This window comes from Charadrius vociferus, unplaced genomic scaffold (genome assembly GCF_000708025.1).
Source record: "Charadrius vociferus isolate BGI_N301 unplaced genomic scaffold, ASM70802v2 scaffold298, whole genome shotgun sequence".
Classification (NCBI taxonomy): Eukaryota; Metazoa; Chordata; class Aves; order Charadriiformes; family Charadriidae; genus Charadrius; species Charadrius vociferus.
This window is the reverse complement of record NW_009649936.1, coordinates 5,082,202-5,099,298: the sequence shown is the minus strand read 5'-3', so window position 1 is coordinate 5,099,298 and position 17,097 is coordinate 5,082,202. Positions and strand designations below refer to the sequence as shown.

Sequence of the window (17,097 nt, the reverse complement as noted above, 5' to 3'; positions counted from 1 at the left end):
GTGGCCCTGAGGTGGCTCCCCTGCGGATGCTGGGCAGCTCTTTTCCAGAAAGAGGCAACCCCAGTCAGATACATGAAGAGCACACTTTAGACTGCTATTCTAAATACGTCCCCTTGTTTAAGCTTAGAAAGTATTTTTCTGTTAAAATAGCTTTGGCTAAAAGAGATGAAACAATCACTCCCTCAAAGATAAGGAAAATAGAAGTCACAGTAGCAGAGAAGTGGGATTTCTTTTTAAAACATGTATATTTAGAACTGTAACGCTTACAATTTCATTAAACAATCTTAGTACAATGTGTTTAATCTAACAGTATATTACAGAACAATGTGAAAAATGATTTAATAGCAAACCATGAAAATGGAATTAATTATAATACCTGCAGTGTCAAAGTCACTAACTTGTTACCTTTTCCAGTCAAAGAATCCCAGCAGTCATTCACACTAAATGATGCTTTGGGTTTTATCCAGAATAAAATGGTATGATTTCCACAGAGAAAGGGCATTCCTTCACAGAAAGAAGATGCATAACAAGAACATTTTCAGCTAGCAGGTCTACTTTATACATCTATTTAGACATATTGTGGGGTTTTTTTTTAAAATAAAATATAATAATAATTAAAAAAAATGTTTAGACCAGTGCAGGGTGCCTATTCATTTTTCAACTTAATTGCAATTCTTCTTGGAAAGAGGGGTTGGGTTTTCCTTCCCCTTTATAATTCAGCAGAACCTGAGTTTAGAAAAAAATAACAACAATGAACTTGTCTAATAAGCAGTTCCTAACTTTAGCTTTACTGACAAGTATTTGATATGGGACAGTTTTCCTCTGTGGAGTCTGTTGACAATGCACCATTATAGATCTGCAAGTAGAAAAGGTCATTCTCACATTAAATGCACAAGTTTCAATATCAGAAGCAGGACATCAGAAGGAGTTGTAATTTTTCCAGTCACAGGTGGATTTGCAACATTCACAAAAATTACACTTTTTTTTTTTTTTTACATTTTTTGTATTTACATTTCAGTTATAAATAATGAAATTCTTTAAGTTACATGTTTTAACTTTGCTTCACAATTATTCTACATCTGCAAGCTTTCCTATATCAAACCAACCTCTTTCTTCCACAATGAATGCAGAAGTCTGGCCTCTAATCAGTAATAATTACACTAAGCCTTTATGATGGAAGGTTGACTGTTCAAGTATCACATCATACTGAAATTTTTGCCCCAATTTAAAAACTGGGACAACAAACCAAGCCACTTAGAAATGGTAATAAAAGAAATTAATCTGGGAACTCAATAAGCCAAATAACTTATTATTATTAAATTCTATCAATATCTTTCTTTGGTAAGAACTATGCAAGAGGATGACCCAACCCCCACCCCCAAAAAATTATATAATATGTGACATCACAGTGTCTACTCTGTGAAGGAGAAAGCCTCAAAAAATTAAGGAATTTTGTTCAGTTAAGATTGTTTATAGCGGTAGCTCTCCCATGCATCTAAGTATGCAAATGATGGAAGTTTAATATAAAATTGCAATGGCAGGAATTAACAATGATAAAACAAACAAAAAAAAACCCCAGAAAAGCAACTATTACACCAGTGAATGTGCTGTTGTATGATTTGTTGTGTTTCTGGCACATGTGTGGAAAAGCCTGTAAATTATTACATAAAAATCCAAGATTTGGATAATTATATCATCCAACTCTAAATTCTAAAATATGTACGAAGCGTGAAACAAATTTCTCAGCTGCCAGACAAAAAAATAAAGAAGTGGTCCAAATATTTGGATTTTTTGTTTTTGTTGCCCTGTGTTGTGACGCAGGATGCGACTGAAGGGAGAAAACCCAATAGCTTACACAAAACATACTAACGTGGCAATATAAACTAGCTGACACAAGCTTCACTGTACATTTAAATTGATACAATTGTCTGGTGCTTCCATGGCCAATACATGTTGAGTGCCATAGGTCTCCTTAGAGTTAGAATGTTACAAAGACTAATCAGGTCATAATCCTTTAAAGTGCTTTCATATCCAGTTTCTAATGGGTTTTTGTTTTCCTTGTTTTCATACCGAGTTGTCACGTGATATTGACTTCCAGAACATGGTCGTCCTTGCTGGGAATGACAAGTATTTGCATACCCGTGCTGCAGTTGAAGACCTGACCCGATGAAAAGGATTGCAGACGGGGCATCGGCAAACCTTTGTGTTCCCCGCTGGCTGCAGAATGCAAGCTACCTCTGCTCCTTATGCTGCTGCTGTCAGCTTGATCATCCACATTCTTGTCCACAGATAGGTTATCATTTTCGATCCAGCTATCTGTTCAAAACAAAAATCCACAGTTTTATTCTATGGAGTGATTAAACAACTTAAAAATTGTTTCAGAGCTCAGGCGCACAGTCAACTCACCACGTGCTAACAGTTACTGATTTTCTCTGCTGAGGGAACTGTCTGTGCACACTTTTGGCCAGCAGCAGATCTAACAGAGTGAATTATACTGCTCTCTAAAGAAAATTTAAGTAGCATTACCTCACATTTGTTGTGGGCTACAAGGGTGCACACGGGCAGTTCCTGGAGCTCTGCTGACAGTAAGTTGCTTGCACGAGTGAATTCTCACTACAGTGCTGGGACTACTCAACAGTACAGATAGATACTCTAGGTGGCTGTGGTAATTTAAACTCTTCATCTAATCTGGTGTATATGCCACAAATTTTCAGCAGTTCTTTTATTTTGTACGTAATCCTTCCAAAGTTAATGAAGAGACAGTAGATGCGCAGTTTACAGACCACAAAACCCCAGGACTAGAGGGTTATCAAATGGTTTGCATTATAAATCCAGTGACAACTAATTTGCATGATAATCTTAAAAGGAAATATAAGAAAACAATGTATTTATTATTCGTCCTCACAGTTTAAGACTGCAACATGAGTTCCAAGCTCCTGTTAGAGCAACATTTTATAAGTTTCATACCAGAACTGTGAGTGAAGGTAAGTAACAAAGACACCTAAGAGCACCCGGTCAATGTACTTCCTCGCCTCGCTTTTCTCTTTACAAAGGAACACAAGAGAAGCAGAATCATTTCTGTAAGTAGCTACGTAGTCGAGATAGCTTTACCAGCATCAAGTTGCATGGAGTGAGCAGAATGATGAGGGAGGTATTTAAACAATCTGACGTCAGGAAAAGGTAGATATCCAGCAAACAGCGGCATCACTTCCATGTGGACTTTGTGAGTTGCTCGAGCTGCAACAGGCATAGATATCACTCCAGAACTTTTCCCACAGACTGCCCAGTTACTACTGTTGTCAACAACTGCAAGGATAAAGAACAAAAACTATAAACATCTTTTCTGAAAAGTGTAGAACCCTCAGTACAGTTTCAGAGCACTTCTAAAAATCAGTATTTTGGCAACATCTAAAGGCCTGCCAGATTTTGTGTGTGAAGAGCTGTGGCAAGGTAAGAAAACAGCCCTACACAAAAGGGACAAGTAAGTACCCATCCAGTCTGAACAGCATTTATATTCCACTTGAAGATGATTAATGAGGAAAAAATGAAATATTCTCAGTCTAGCAAAATGAAAACTGCTTTACTGAGTAGCCATACTTAGAATACAAGAATATATGCCATAGATGTCATTACCAAGACAAAACCACTGGGGAATTTTGTCAATATGCTTAAGAAAAGTTTTCTTACCTTCATACATAAGTTTTGTTGTGCAATATCCATCTGATTCTGTTAATGCTTCATCTCTGTCAACCTCTGAGAGGTCAACAAGTCGGGTGATTGACACCTCTAAAGAGCAGAGTGACCCTGTTTTACAATACTCTGCCCCCAATGGTGGAAAAATTTCAGTTTTCACATGATACAATGTCTGTCAGGAAGAAAACAGTGCTGTTATCAAGAAAAAAGGGACGTTTTACTTGTGTTTAAAATGAACTGGACAATTAATACAGTACAAATTTGACTCTACATTTAACATCCATTAAGTCTTTATAATGCAAGATTCAGTTGTAAGTAATGTTTATTTCATCAACTTGTTCAGTTTGAGACAATAATCAAACCAAATTTGATTCAATCTGTTTTTGATACCAGTAGCGAGCATACTATTTTTCCCCCACTTCCGTGCTTTAACTCAGCCTTTCAACACTTCTAAATGAACACCAATCTTCTTACTATTTAAAACAAAATTTCCAGATTCATCACTCAAATTGTGAGTAATACAGGAAAACTACTTCATCACTCTTACCATCATAGTTCCTGGAATAATGACATTCACATTATCAAAGAGCTAATTTTTAATTACTACAGAATTAAATTTCTACCAAACCCCCCAGTTTAATGCAGTTAGTTCTCTTTACAAGCTCCAGAAAAATGCTGCTACAGGTGCCAACAAATGCCAGTAGGTAAACAAATACCTAAGGTATTGCTCAATGCCAGTTTGTAATAGTAGGTAGAAAACGCAGCAACACTGAAAACAGACAAAAGGATTTAACCAAATAAGTCTTCTCACGTTGCTACTTTTTACCCAAGCATCAAAAAGGGTAACACAAGACTGAATTTAGAGTTGAGATTAAATAATGTTGATAGAATTCCTTTAATAGGAAGTTATATCTAGCCTATAGGCTTCATAGCTGATCAAAGGAATAAAAAGTTTGTCCATAAAGGGAAAGAAGAAACATTTAAGATAATGGCCTAGAAAACCCTAAATATTTCATTAGAGGAGTTCATCTCAAGCACTACAAAAACCAATTCAAATGCTTTCAATAGGAAAGATTTTTTAGAAATTGCAATTTGCTTTGGAGAGTGCAGTCTTAAATCAGCAGGGAAAAAGCCGCTCAGTAATCTAAGGACAGTCTCCATGGCAAAGCCCAGGAAAACAAAAACACAGAAAAAAAATGAAACAAAATCAAGGACAGTTGCACACGTGTTATGTTTCCCCCCACCTCCCACTCCAGTGGCAAGTATATGATTCCACCATATATCAGACTTCAGTTCTATTGGTCGACAAACCGGCTTTCTATGATTCTAATTTCCTACAATTCTATAAATCTCATTAGGTAAACAGATATTTCTTGACTTTCCCTTTCCATATATTAGTTCAGTTAACATATGCTATACTTAGAAGAGTACTTACAAAAAAATTTTCCACTTGGAATTCATAAGTGAACGGCTTCAGGGTAAGAGACTGTTCTTCAGAGGTAGCTGGACAAAAGCTGACTGAAAACAGGCACTGCAAGGAGAGAGGAAGCTCTTTCGTCCATTTCAATTCCCATACAAAGAATATCGATTGCTTACTGTATATGACCTGAAAGAGAATGTTTACAGTATTAGCTCCTTCCTTCCTCCAACAAAGGAGTGAAAATGCACATACGTATGTTTGTCTGTTCTGGCATTAATATAGTTTATAAAAACAAATTACCTGTTTAGTGTTAAATAAATCATTAGGGAAAATATGCAACCAAAATAATTAATAGCGATTTTTTTTTTTTAAACAATGCACATCTAATTAAAAGCAGGGATACATTTCACTGTCAGAATCAGCGCTTCAAAAGAGAACACACAACACGTGTGAAGAGTATTTTATTCAAAAGCCAAATTTAATAGAGATACTAATAATGTTTGTATATACTTTTCCTAGGCACCAAAAATTACCAATTTAATACCATGTTCAGACAAGGCTGAAAGAAACTTCAAGGGGACTGTTTTGCAACTTAACTAGTTTACAGCTGTATTTAATTAGAAAATGGTCTCTACCTGATTTTTTCCTAAAACCTAATAACAAACTACAGCTATAAGATGAACAAATTAAATGTTAACAGTGATATTACTGATATTACATTTGTATAGGTGTTGTTCAAGCAGGTACATAGTGCTTTGCATAAGGCAAATGGACAAGTCTGAAAACTTATCTAATAATCTTTGCAAGTTTTAGAATTTAATCTGAAATCTATGGGTATAAATACCTTCTAAAGGCTCTTTTAGAATCAAAGTTACTCAGAGGACTGCAAAGGTCTGACCTAACAGCAGCTATCAGCTCTACTTACTACAAAATCTATGTGCAGATGTGTTAATAATTTCACTAACAATAACGTTCATCTAGCTGTCCTGCCAACGAGCTCATAAACCACCAAGTGAATCTTTACCTGTTGAGATTCAGGGTTCAGAGGTACCAACTGCAAATCTGCACAGTCAGCAGAATTTTTTAGGCTGTTGTGTGAAAGCTGGAAACAGAGTTCTGACAAATTCTGTACACAGACTTGCACATATTTCCTGAAAAACATGACACAGTTTGGTCAACAAAAGCTGAATAGTTAGATTGAAAGACTACACCTCCATAAAATTATTTTCAAGTGCACAGCTCAAGCACAAACAGAATGGCAGGTATATTTGTTTCTTTCAATCTTTTCCTCAATACTTACCAGTCTGTAGAAACAAGGCTGTAAACCAAACAAATAACTACACAGAAATAGGCCAGCCTGTATCTTGTGGTCTTATTTCCAAAATAGCTGAAACCACAAATTTGTTTTACTGTTACAAAAGAACACTAGAGGAAATGCACACGCTTCCAATGGGAAGCTGTGTAAGATAACAAAAGCCCAACTTAAAAAAAAAAAAAAAAGGCGCTGCTATAAATATTACTTATGAAACTCCAACTCCATATTTTGTGAGAAGAAAGAAACAATAAATACTTAATGAGTACATTACCGTTTGCCAGCTGACAATAAGGAATGCTTGGCATTAAAAGGTATGCAGAATGTTAATGCAATAATAGTGGAGTAAATCGACCAAGGACAATCAATGGTTACCTAAAGAAAAAAGGGAACAAAGTTCTTAATGGTCTTTGGCAAACAATTTTGCTTTTCTTCTCATTTCTAAGCAAAACTTTTCTCAGCAAGTGTCTGCAGCTAATGCATCCAGAAGGGGAAAAAGAAAAAAAAAAAATCAGTATGTCAAAAACTAATCTGACAAAATATTAGGTTTTTGTTTTCCTGTGCATGGCATATGAAATCTTGAAGCAGCTTTTCCTGTGGAAACTAACATACCCAGTTCTGAAGACTAGAAATAAAGGAAGGGGAGTAGAAGAAAGAAAAGATAAAAGGACACTAACAGTACCAATAGCATCTTAACACAATAATTTGGTAAAAGGTCAATATCAAATAAATTGCAATGAGATCTACTACTGAAATGTCTTTATAATACTTTAATATATTAAACATAAGCTCAAAATATTTTTAAAAATGTATTTAATGTATATTTGTTTTAACTTGAAGCAGCACACTTAGTTGAAGAATTTCTCCTGAAGTGAACACTGTCATTCTTCCAATTGCAAAGCATATATTTAACAGCATATTTTTATACGCAGAGGAAAAAACAATAAAAAAAATATCTTTTGTCACATCACATTTTAGCACTGCTAGTCTATAGCTATTGCTTTTTACCTGACTCTTCGCACAAAAGGATACATGGCAACACACTTGGCCAATTTTAACACCGTGAAAGGTGATGGCTTCAAGATCATTTTGCTGTCAGCTGAAGAGCTTCTCTCCATACTACTTATTTTATTTGCCCTTCATAATGAAAATTAAGAGGAAGTTACCTCCAACTAAATAATGTGACAGCTTGAAACACTACGGTGTTAAGTACCTCAACAGAACATACAGATTCTTTACACGTGGAAGAATTATCTTTTTCATGAATCAGAAGGGAGAATTTAAAGACTGCCATGCCACCTTTACAAAGACACCAGTATCCTTCATCCTATATAAACTAGGAGTGTTAGAACATTAAAACTCAGATTACTAGTCAGTGCAACAGTTTGCAATATAGTAAACAAGAGCATATTTCTGTTTATGTTTGTTTTCTTCGCATTTACATCATTTGCTACGAATTTTGCATGTACATCTTTTAAGGGAAAATGAGTTCAATACAAGCAAGTTCTGCACTGCCCGCCCCCGCCCCCTCCATCACCACCACTTCTATTCTGTGAAGGGTATGCCCCTGTGATCAACTAGATTTCATAACAAAACCAGTGAATTGCATCTTACTTTTTGGTCAACAGTAGCCATGCAGTTGTCCTGCTTCTGCTTCTCTTTGTTTTTTCTGTGAACTTCTTTATTTGTCGTATTTTCTCTCTGCACTGCAGATTCTGTGGCTGATGGTAAATACATAACTTCCAGTTCAAATTCAATCACATGATATGCAGGAGCCACTGGCAAACTGATGCTTGTGATCTTTTCAGAAGACTGAATCCTTAATGATGATTCTGAGATCTTTTCTATAGTTGTGTAGAATGGGGGGAAAAAAAGTAGTTTTAAAACCCATTCTTTCCAATTTTCATTTTAATCTGTAACTACACAATGAAACTAGCCTAAAAAGTTAAGCGTCACAGAAAAATATGTGATGTTGTAACCATTTCCTAGCAAGACTCCCATGTTTACAGAAAGAGCAACAAGAAACCATGCTATATAACTCCATGGTAAACTCTTCAGTTGAGCACTAACCCGCACATCTTAAACACCGCTGCTGTTCACAACTTCCCAATACTAACGCTCTGCCCTTCTTAAACTGCAGGAAGGTAACCACCACATTCCATGTAATAGTCCCTCCCAATGTTCAAGAAAAAACTAACAGGACAATTTGATAACAAGCTTCAAACTAGCTAAAGAGCTACTGTAGTCCATCATATGATACCTATTGAAGCTTTTACAACATCCTGCACCTCCTTAGTTTCATAATTTCACTTCAAGCAAATTTACAACTTCGTGAAGCACACACACATCGGTATTCTTGGTCACCTTTCATCACCTATCTTTAAAGTACTGCACATGGGGTGCCTCCGTATAGTCTATTTCGATCTTAATTTCATCAAGTCTATTATGAGTGTTCTTCCCATTTATATAAAATTGCTTGAGTTTGAGCAACTGCGGAGACTATATAGTACTTATGGTCAGAAAAAAAGGATCTAGGTTGTCATTTGTCTAAACAAAGCACCGCCTAAAGGAAATGCTCCATTTACATTGAGTACTACATGAAAACCTACCTACAATTACTTCACAATAAAAAACGGTATAGTTAAAATAGAGCCTGCAATAGTAATAGAAGATCACCATCATTCACTTGGAAATCATGACAGATGCTCACCTCAGCAGCAGTTTCACCATGCCTACTGAATTTCATCAATGAAACTAAAGGTTATTCAGCTATGTTTGCTGAAAAGTTCATCCTACTACTTTGAGAGTGAAAGTTTAAGACCTTTCTTGTACTGAAGTTCCTAGAATTGTCCTTAATAATTACTATTGAAAAAGGCAGTGTCAGGGTTCTTAACACTGTAAGTACAGTTTACTTCAAGATTACTGAATTCTCAGCCATTCAAAGATTACTAATTTTTACTTCATTGCTTACCTCTAGTGTTAGAATATATCACCGCCTTGCTTTCTGGATGGTACAGAATAGGCATGGCATCTGCATTACTGAGCTGCAAAGTATCCCCATTCTTCATGGTGTAGTGACCAGTAGTCACTGTGAATTTCACCTTTTGGGGAATGCCAGCCAAAAGGCTATCTGAAGAAGAAAGCAGAAATTATTAACAGAGTCCAGTACTCATCAACAGACGGTTACAATGCATTGCTGAGGGTTGTTAGCAGTATCCCCTGACAATTTGTCACACATGTTACAGTAACTTAAAAGTGTAGGGTTTTGGTGTTATGCAATGCATTAAACCTAGCTCAGATACATCGGTGTGGAGAAACTGGCTGTTTCAACTTGAGTGACCAAAACCACCGTTTCTTGGACGCTTTAGATTAACTGGCTCACATACTGTGTAGCTCTGGCAGCACAGAATTCAGTGAAATACAGTAATTCCAAAGAATTTACTACGCTTTTTGTTAAGTTCTCCAGGTTGTAGACAGCTTTGCATTTTTGCACATACGATGCCAGTCACACCCACATGCTGTATTTACATAATCAAGATAACAAGAATGCCAGTATGCATAGACTCTCAAATATCTGAATCACAGAATCTTCAGAGTTGGAAGGGACCTCTAGAGATCACCTAGTCCAACTCCCCTGCTAAAGCAGGATTGCCCAGAGCACATTACTCAGGACTGCATCCAGGCGGGTCTTGAAAATCTCCAGAGAAGGGGACTCCACACCCTCCCTGGGCAGCCTGTGCCAGTGCTCTGTCACCCTAACCGTAAGGAAGTTTTTCCATGTATTTGAATGGAACTTTCTATGTTCCAACTTGTGCCCATTGCCCCTTGTCCTGTCACTGGGAACCACTGAAAAGAGTCTGGCTCCATCCTCCTTCAACCCACCCTTTAGATACTTGTACACAATAATAAGGTCTCCCCTCAGCCTTCTCTTCTCCAGGCTAAAGAGTCCCAGCTCTCTCAGCCTTTCCTCATACGGGAGATGCTCCAATCCCTCAATCATCTTAGTTGCCCTTCGCTGGACTTGTCCAGCAGTTCCCTGTCCCTCTTGAACTGGGGAGCCCAAAACTGGACAATCATAACCATCAATTTCGTAGAGGTAGCTAATTTGATTAATGCCCAATATGCCTGTCCTTCCTTCGTCACCCATTGCAACCCTTGTAACTGGAATGATAGCACAAAACGCATACTAACTCCTTAACTGCCTCAGTTAATAGCCTGAAAACAAAATCACTATTAACTTCCATTTATAAACTTACAGAGTTTATTAAAAACTCTACGACAAGTAATGCTTAGCTGCCTATGAAACCAATGGATGTATTCAGTATTACGTTTTAATAAGTTTATATTACCACCTCTAGCAGAGAATCCCAGTTCTTACGCATTTCTTGTGAATACCAAAGAGACTGCAGCGTCACAGAACTAACCAATACGGAGCCCAGTCAATTACAAATTTAAATATTCACTTTTCCCTAATCAGTGTGGCAGCTCAAATCATTCCTGATATTTAAGTGATAGTACATGCTCAAATTCATGTTCAAAAGTGATACTACATGTTTCAGAGCTAAGCACCAAAATTAGTTGTTGAAAACTAGCCATCATTGACAGAGCATACCTGATGGATAATTTGAAAAGTGAGAATTTATTTTAGACTCAAAATTAAGAGTAAGGCAAAGAAATTCTGAGTAATATTCAAGCCAGAAAATGCTTTATCTAGTCCCATGAGAATACAACAGAAATCATCAAAACAACTTCAGCATAGCAACTGTACCTACCAGTCATTGGTTCCACTTTTAGCTGGGGCTCCTGAGAATATACATCATACTGCACAATTGGGTAAATATGAAGAAGGACAAACTGTACTTTTCCCACCGAAGTGCACAGTTGCCTGAGCGTGTATGTCCCAGGTTCTTTGGCCTTCGAAGAAAACATTTGAATGGCTCTTTCAATTTAAGAAATACTTCTGGAACAAACCCTCTACTAAAGAACAGCATGTTTTCAGCTCATTTCTATCAGATACTTTGCATTCATAAATTAAAACGACAGACTTGTTCTCTGAGTAAGTGACAAGATTTTCACAAAGAAGCACCCTTTGCCCCATTAAGATAGAAGCTCTAGAGTGCTGGCTGATTCAAGAAAAAACATCATAAGTAAAAAGTACCAACAAGTGGAATAACTAATATAGTAGCTATGCTGTCAAACTCTTACTTTGGGGTGCTTTTTGTCTTGTTACTTGGTTGGTTCCCCCCCCAAGTGCTACACACATTAAAATAGAATTATATTTATTAAGTACTGAAATTATATTTAGCAAGCAGCGAAGCGCTTATTTGGCTAACATTCATAAAATCCTACAACATTTATATAAGGCACAGCTTTCAGCTCAAGCTATCGATTTCACACACTCCCCATCCCACACCCTGTGTGAAGGCTTACCAAAAAACCCAATACATACATATTTCATTTCAAACTCTTCTCTTACCCTGAATAATGGGATTCTAGATGTTTTTCAATAACATTATAAAATGCAAATCTGTAACATCTACTAGTATATTTATTCTTGATTCTATTTGGTCTTAGCTACTACTGCTAGGGAATGGGAAATGTTTTCTTTTTCCATGTGCCATCTTACCAAGTGTAATACATAAGTATTGATGCTGGGTGTAATTAAGTCTAAAGAATAAGATTAGAAGTTATGGAGAAAAGCTGTTAATGACTTAACATTCAAACCTCACACAGTTATTGACACAGCAAATCCCAACTGAAATACTGAAATTCAGTATCACGCATTTTGACATTAAAGTCACTAAATTTTATCCCTTGAATACTTTATAAACAAAAAAGCATGAGTGAAATCTTTCATAATGTATACATACTTTAAACCTCAACATGCGACAGGACTATCAGTCTGAAAAATTTAGATAATGCTTTCTGATCTCTTTTAAGTCTTGAAAAAATACACTGAAAGATTGCTATCAGCATAAATAATGCTAATCATCATTCCAAGATCTAAAGAAAGAATCAAACTCCCTCTGCATCTTAGAAGCACGGGCATTCCTCTTTCTGCAAAAGTAGTGCAATTAAGCTTTACTGTAAGAAAATTTAGAAAATAAGTTGCCAGCAGTTTTGATCCTCTGGCCAGCTATGTAACCCAGTAGAAGTGACACCATGTATTACTACAGTAATAATGGATTTTTAGTAAATATTTTTTAAATACTGCAGCTCAAATCTAGAGAAGCTTTCATCATGTTATCTAGTAATACACTGTTCAAAAAAACATAATATATTCAGATTTTCCCTTTAAGGACAAGTAAGTCATGCTTTGAACAACTGTATGAAGATAAGTAGGATTCACACTGAGCAGTCTTCCCACGCAAAAGTTCATTCAAGAAAGCAAGCTCGGGAAAATAGGAAACTTATAAGGGTAAGACTGTCCATCCCCCAATAGCCACCAGAAGCATGCAGAACAAGGCAAATATAAAGCAGAGTTGTATCTAGCTTTTCATGCATATCTCTTCTTCTGTGGTTTCAGACTGCTTCCTTATCCCACTAAGCCAAAATGCCTGCTCAGAACAGTTTAACAGCTTTCTTCTAGTAAGGCTACTTCACCAGAAATCCAATTCTGCATGCACGTTAATTTATTTTACAGAAAACTACAATGGCAGCCACCAAGACCTCTGACATCTCCAAATCCCATTAACTTGACCAAATCCTTTGAAAAAATGAGAAACCTACAAAATTATGTCACTAGGTAGTTCAAATGACATTATTGCCATTTCACATTGTATCATCAGAGACTTGAACTCAACTTCTGTCTTGAGATACCTGCTATCCACAAAGGTTCCACAATGTGCATGTGCACGTGTACCAAGCACATCTCTAGTGACTTCTGCCCCAGCACTGAAGGACTGGAAAGGCAGAGTATATAAGCTTTCTATAAAGCTTCACTCTAAACAAAGTTCTATACCAAAACAGAAATAATTATTTAAAAAAAAAAAAAAAAAGGGGTGGGGTGGGGTTAAAAACTCAGGTATGGAGTATTCAAAATATGCTAAGAATGCTAAAGAAACCTCCTGGCCAGCTCTGCCTGGCTATCAATTTTTAGTCATCAAAAGCAGATATGTAGATTCTTACTTCAAAATTAGTTTTAAAGAAGGTACCAAAGCTAATTTAAACCAATTAGAAAATGGCAAAGCTAGCAGGCATATATACCGTATGTGACTGCAAAATACTTTCTCTCTTCATAGCATCTGTATCCTTTCCAATATACAGGCTGGATAACGCTCAGAAAATGAAGCAGCTATGAAACACCTGTTGCATTCCTCATTGTGTTGCCCCATCTCTTATTAATCATTCAGATGCTGCACTGAATTTCTCAGCATTTTCTCACTCAAATTTTCCCTTTTTTCCTACACTGGTTTTCATTACTGTAGTATTGAATTCTAATAAATACTACCCTACAAAGGGTTAGAGGTGGGGATAGAGATAGAAAGTATTAAAAGAAAACTCGAAGAACACAACAACATTATAATTAAGGCCAGAAGCTCCTACTCCTGGAATGCCAAACAGATTGTGAAGTCTGGCTTTTGAAAATGCTTGGCATTTTACCTGCTAGAAATAAGTCAGAAGGTAAATGCCTTTCCCCATTTCATTAAAACAAGGAAACAAACCTCAGATCAGCAAAGTACAAGGCCACAGAATGAATTAAGCAGTTTTAGAAAAAAACAAAACCATAACTATACACACACCACAACCAACCAACCATCAGTACTGGTACTCAGTACTGTTACTGCTGATTTCCAATTACTATGCATCCAGTAGTAACACAATGTGAACAGAAGCGATAAGCACTACTGTCCTTACATATTTCAGCATATGCTGGGGGTACCTAGCTTGCTGGGGAAGAATGGGAGGGAAAAAAGATTAATCCACATATTAAGTTGACTTAGAGTGCAAGTGTAAGTCAGGAATTGAGGGAGTTCATATACAACACTATATGGCAGAAGCAGGACTGCAATCCATTTTCTAAGGGTGGCATTTAGATGGTGACACTCTTATTTTCACAGGTGTTTGCTCATGCAAATTTAGTCTTCCCATAGCAGAGAATCCTTCTTCTCATTCCTTATGTGATTAAGATGAATAATGGGGGCAATCTTAATTCTGACATCTTCTAAATTCAAATATTTGAAGCTGAGCTTAACTTTGTCATACTTCTGGCAGATCGGTTTACTACATCCACCAAATATTCTAGCACTCTCCACAGTGAAGAACAGGCCGTTTAATGACATTTAATGACAGAGTCACTCAGAAAGGACTAGAAAATGCATTCCCATCAACATTTTTAAATGTTATTCTCAATGAGCTCAACAGCAAAGGCAGCCTTCATGAGCAGTACATTATCTTGTATATGAATTTATCAATTTAATTTTTGGCAGCAATAATCAAGATGTTTAAACTACATTTTGGAATGCTTACTCTAATGCTTGCAAATAGGAAAGTCACCTGTACATTTTGGCATAAACATACCAGCCTTCTTTCAAGGGAAATTAAGGTCTAGAACAATAAAAAGAAAGCCATGAGGGGAATCGCATCACCCAAGCTGTATCAGGAAGCAATACAGGTACCACGTGCCAGCACTATGCTCTTCCTCAGCCAGTGCTTTTAGTTCTTTTCATGAGTGCTACATTCACTCAACTATAAAAACATACCTGAGTATTGAATGTTACTTTATTGACCCCTGGTTCCAGTATTAAGTTGTTGCATTTCAGCACGTGAGCCCCATCTTCTAAAGTCACCCCTGAGGGTATATCCAGCGAACTGCTGCTCTCTTGCCTTCGTAGTAGCATGTGCACATTTTTGCAAATAATTCCTGCTGTGTTCAAAGAGTTATCTGAGGGACTCCGTTCATACATTTCGTATAGCTCAAGTGCTGGCAAGTTGTTTCTTGACAAAGGAAAGCCTGCAACTTCATTTGGAAAGCTGATAACACCATTGGAAGTTTTGTGCTTAGTGAGCCACTCCGCTGTTTTTCTGTAACTATTTTTTTCAATGCTGAAGTGAACATGGATGGCAATCTGATCCACTTGGACTGGGATGGGCATGTGGCTCAGCAAAGTCAACTCAATAGACAACATTCCACCCACATGGACAACAGCATTTGGAGGGTCAAAATGTAGAGTTTTCAACTGCGCAAAGGAGTGCATAGGCAATATAACCTTTTGACCTGGAAAGACAAAACCAGCGATTTTATTCTTCTCAAGTGCTACTGGAGATCAGTAAATCTTTTCTCTTAAAAAATTAACCCCTAGAATTAAACGAATCAACAACTTTTCACAATGAAACCTTTCACAATAAATCAATACTTTCATATTTTAGTTTTATCTAGCATAGAAATAAGACTTAAAGACGCTGAGATTTGTTTTCTAACAGTTACATGGTGGAGCAGATATCCACCTGCAGGCTGTGAAGAACCCCATGCCGGAGCAGGTGGATGCCCAAAAGAGGCTGTGACCCTATGGGAAGCCTGCGCTGGAGCAGGCGCCTAGCAGGACCTGTAGACCCATGGAGAAAGGAGCCCGCACTGGAGCAGGTTTGCTGGCAGGGCTTGTGACCCCGTGGGGGACTCACACTGGAGCAGTCTGTTCCTGAAGACGACTGCACCCTGTGGAAGGGACCCACACTGGAGCAGATTGTGAAGAACTGCAGCTCATGGGAAGGACCCACATTGGAGAAGTTCATGGAGGACTGTCTCCTGTGGGAGGGACCACACACTGGAGCAGGGGAAGAGTGTGAGGAGTCCTCCCCGTGAGGACGAAGAAGTGGCAGAGACAATGTGTGATGAACTGACCACAACCCCCATTTCCCCAACCCCTGTGCCACTGGGGAGGAAGAGGTAGAGAATTTGGGAGTAAAGGTAAGCCCAGGAAGAAGGGAGGGGTGAGGGGAAGATGTTTTTAAGATTTAGGGATTTTTCTCATTATCCTACTCTGATTTGATTGGTAATAAATTAAATTATTTTTTTTCCCCCCAAGCTGTGATGGTAATCAGTGAGCGACCTCTCCCTGTCCTTATCTTGACCCATGAGCCTTTTGTTCTATTTTCTCTCCCCTGTACAGCTGAGGAGGGGAGCGATAGAGTGGTTTTGGTGGGCACTTGGTGTCCAGCCAGGGTCAACCCACCACACAAGTCTAAAATAACATATTATTTATGGAACATCCATTCATCAAGAAAAACTTTTGCATGAAAATGAACAGTCTTCAGATCTACAGGGAGTATTCCATATGAAGTTGAACAATGATTAATATCTGAGGACAAGGTATTACTGAAGCAGCAGGAAGAATAAAGAGAAGAGGTAGGATGGTCAAAATAGTAAGTTGCAAGTTGATGGGAACAGATCTAACATCAAAACCAAAGTAGTATCATCACAGAGCTGTCATCTGTGTGCACGTAGAGCAAAGGTAAGTTAGGAATTGGAAAAAATCCAACACAAGATAAATTATGAGCTGTCAAAGCAGAGAAACAGATAAGTGAAGGAAAACAAAGACTACCTGGTATTCAGGATGAAAATGGTAATCACCCTTTCATCTTTGACTATTCTTAATTATTGCAGAAGTTTTATAAATGTTCTGGAGGTGACAAGAAAAGAACCATACTGGTTCAGAAGTCATACACAAGGTAA

At 37.5% G+C, this 17,097-nt stretch overlaps 1 protein-coding gene across 1 annotated transcript in view; it reads right to left on the bottom strand.

The window, feature by feature from the left end:
• Positions 1-1,903: 1,903 nt before the first annotated feature.
• The window catches only part of TRAPPC10 (trafficking protein particle complex 10), a 35,701-nt gene continuing 20,507 nt past the window's right edge, over positions 1,904-17,097 (bottom strand). The window contains exons 14-23 of the mRNA XM_009891386.1: positions 15,128-15,642; positions 11,198-11,339; positions 9,397-9,555; positions 8,040-8,269; positions 6,700-6,800; positions 6,138-6,264; positions 5,129-5,299; positions 3,688-3,865; positions 3,112-3,306; positions 1,904-2,316 (exon numbers count right to left, since the gene is read on the bottom strand). Of these exons, the coding sequence (XP_009889688.1) occupies positions 2,078-2,316; positions 3,112-3,306; positions 3,688-3,865; positions 5,129-5,299; positions 6,138-6,264; positions 6,700-6,800; positions 8,040-8,269; positions 9,397-9,555; positions 11,198-11,339; positions 15,128-15,642 (2,057 nt within the window). The 3' untranslated portion in view covers positions 1,904-2,077. The remainder of the gene's footprint in view (positions 2,317-3,111; positions 3,307-3,687; positions 3,866-5,128; positions 5,300-6,137; positions 6,265-6,699; positions 6,801-8,039; positions 8,270-9,396; positions 9,556-11,197; positions 11,340-15,127; positions 15,643-17,097) is intronic.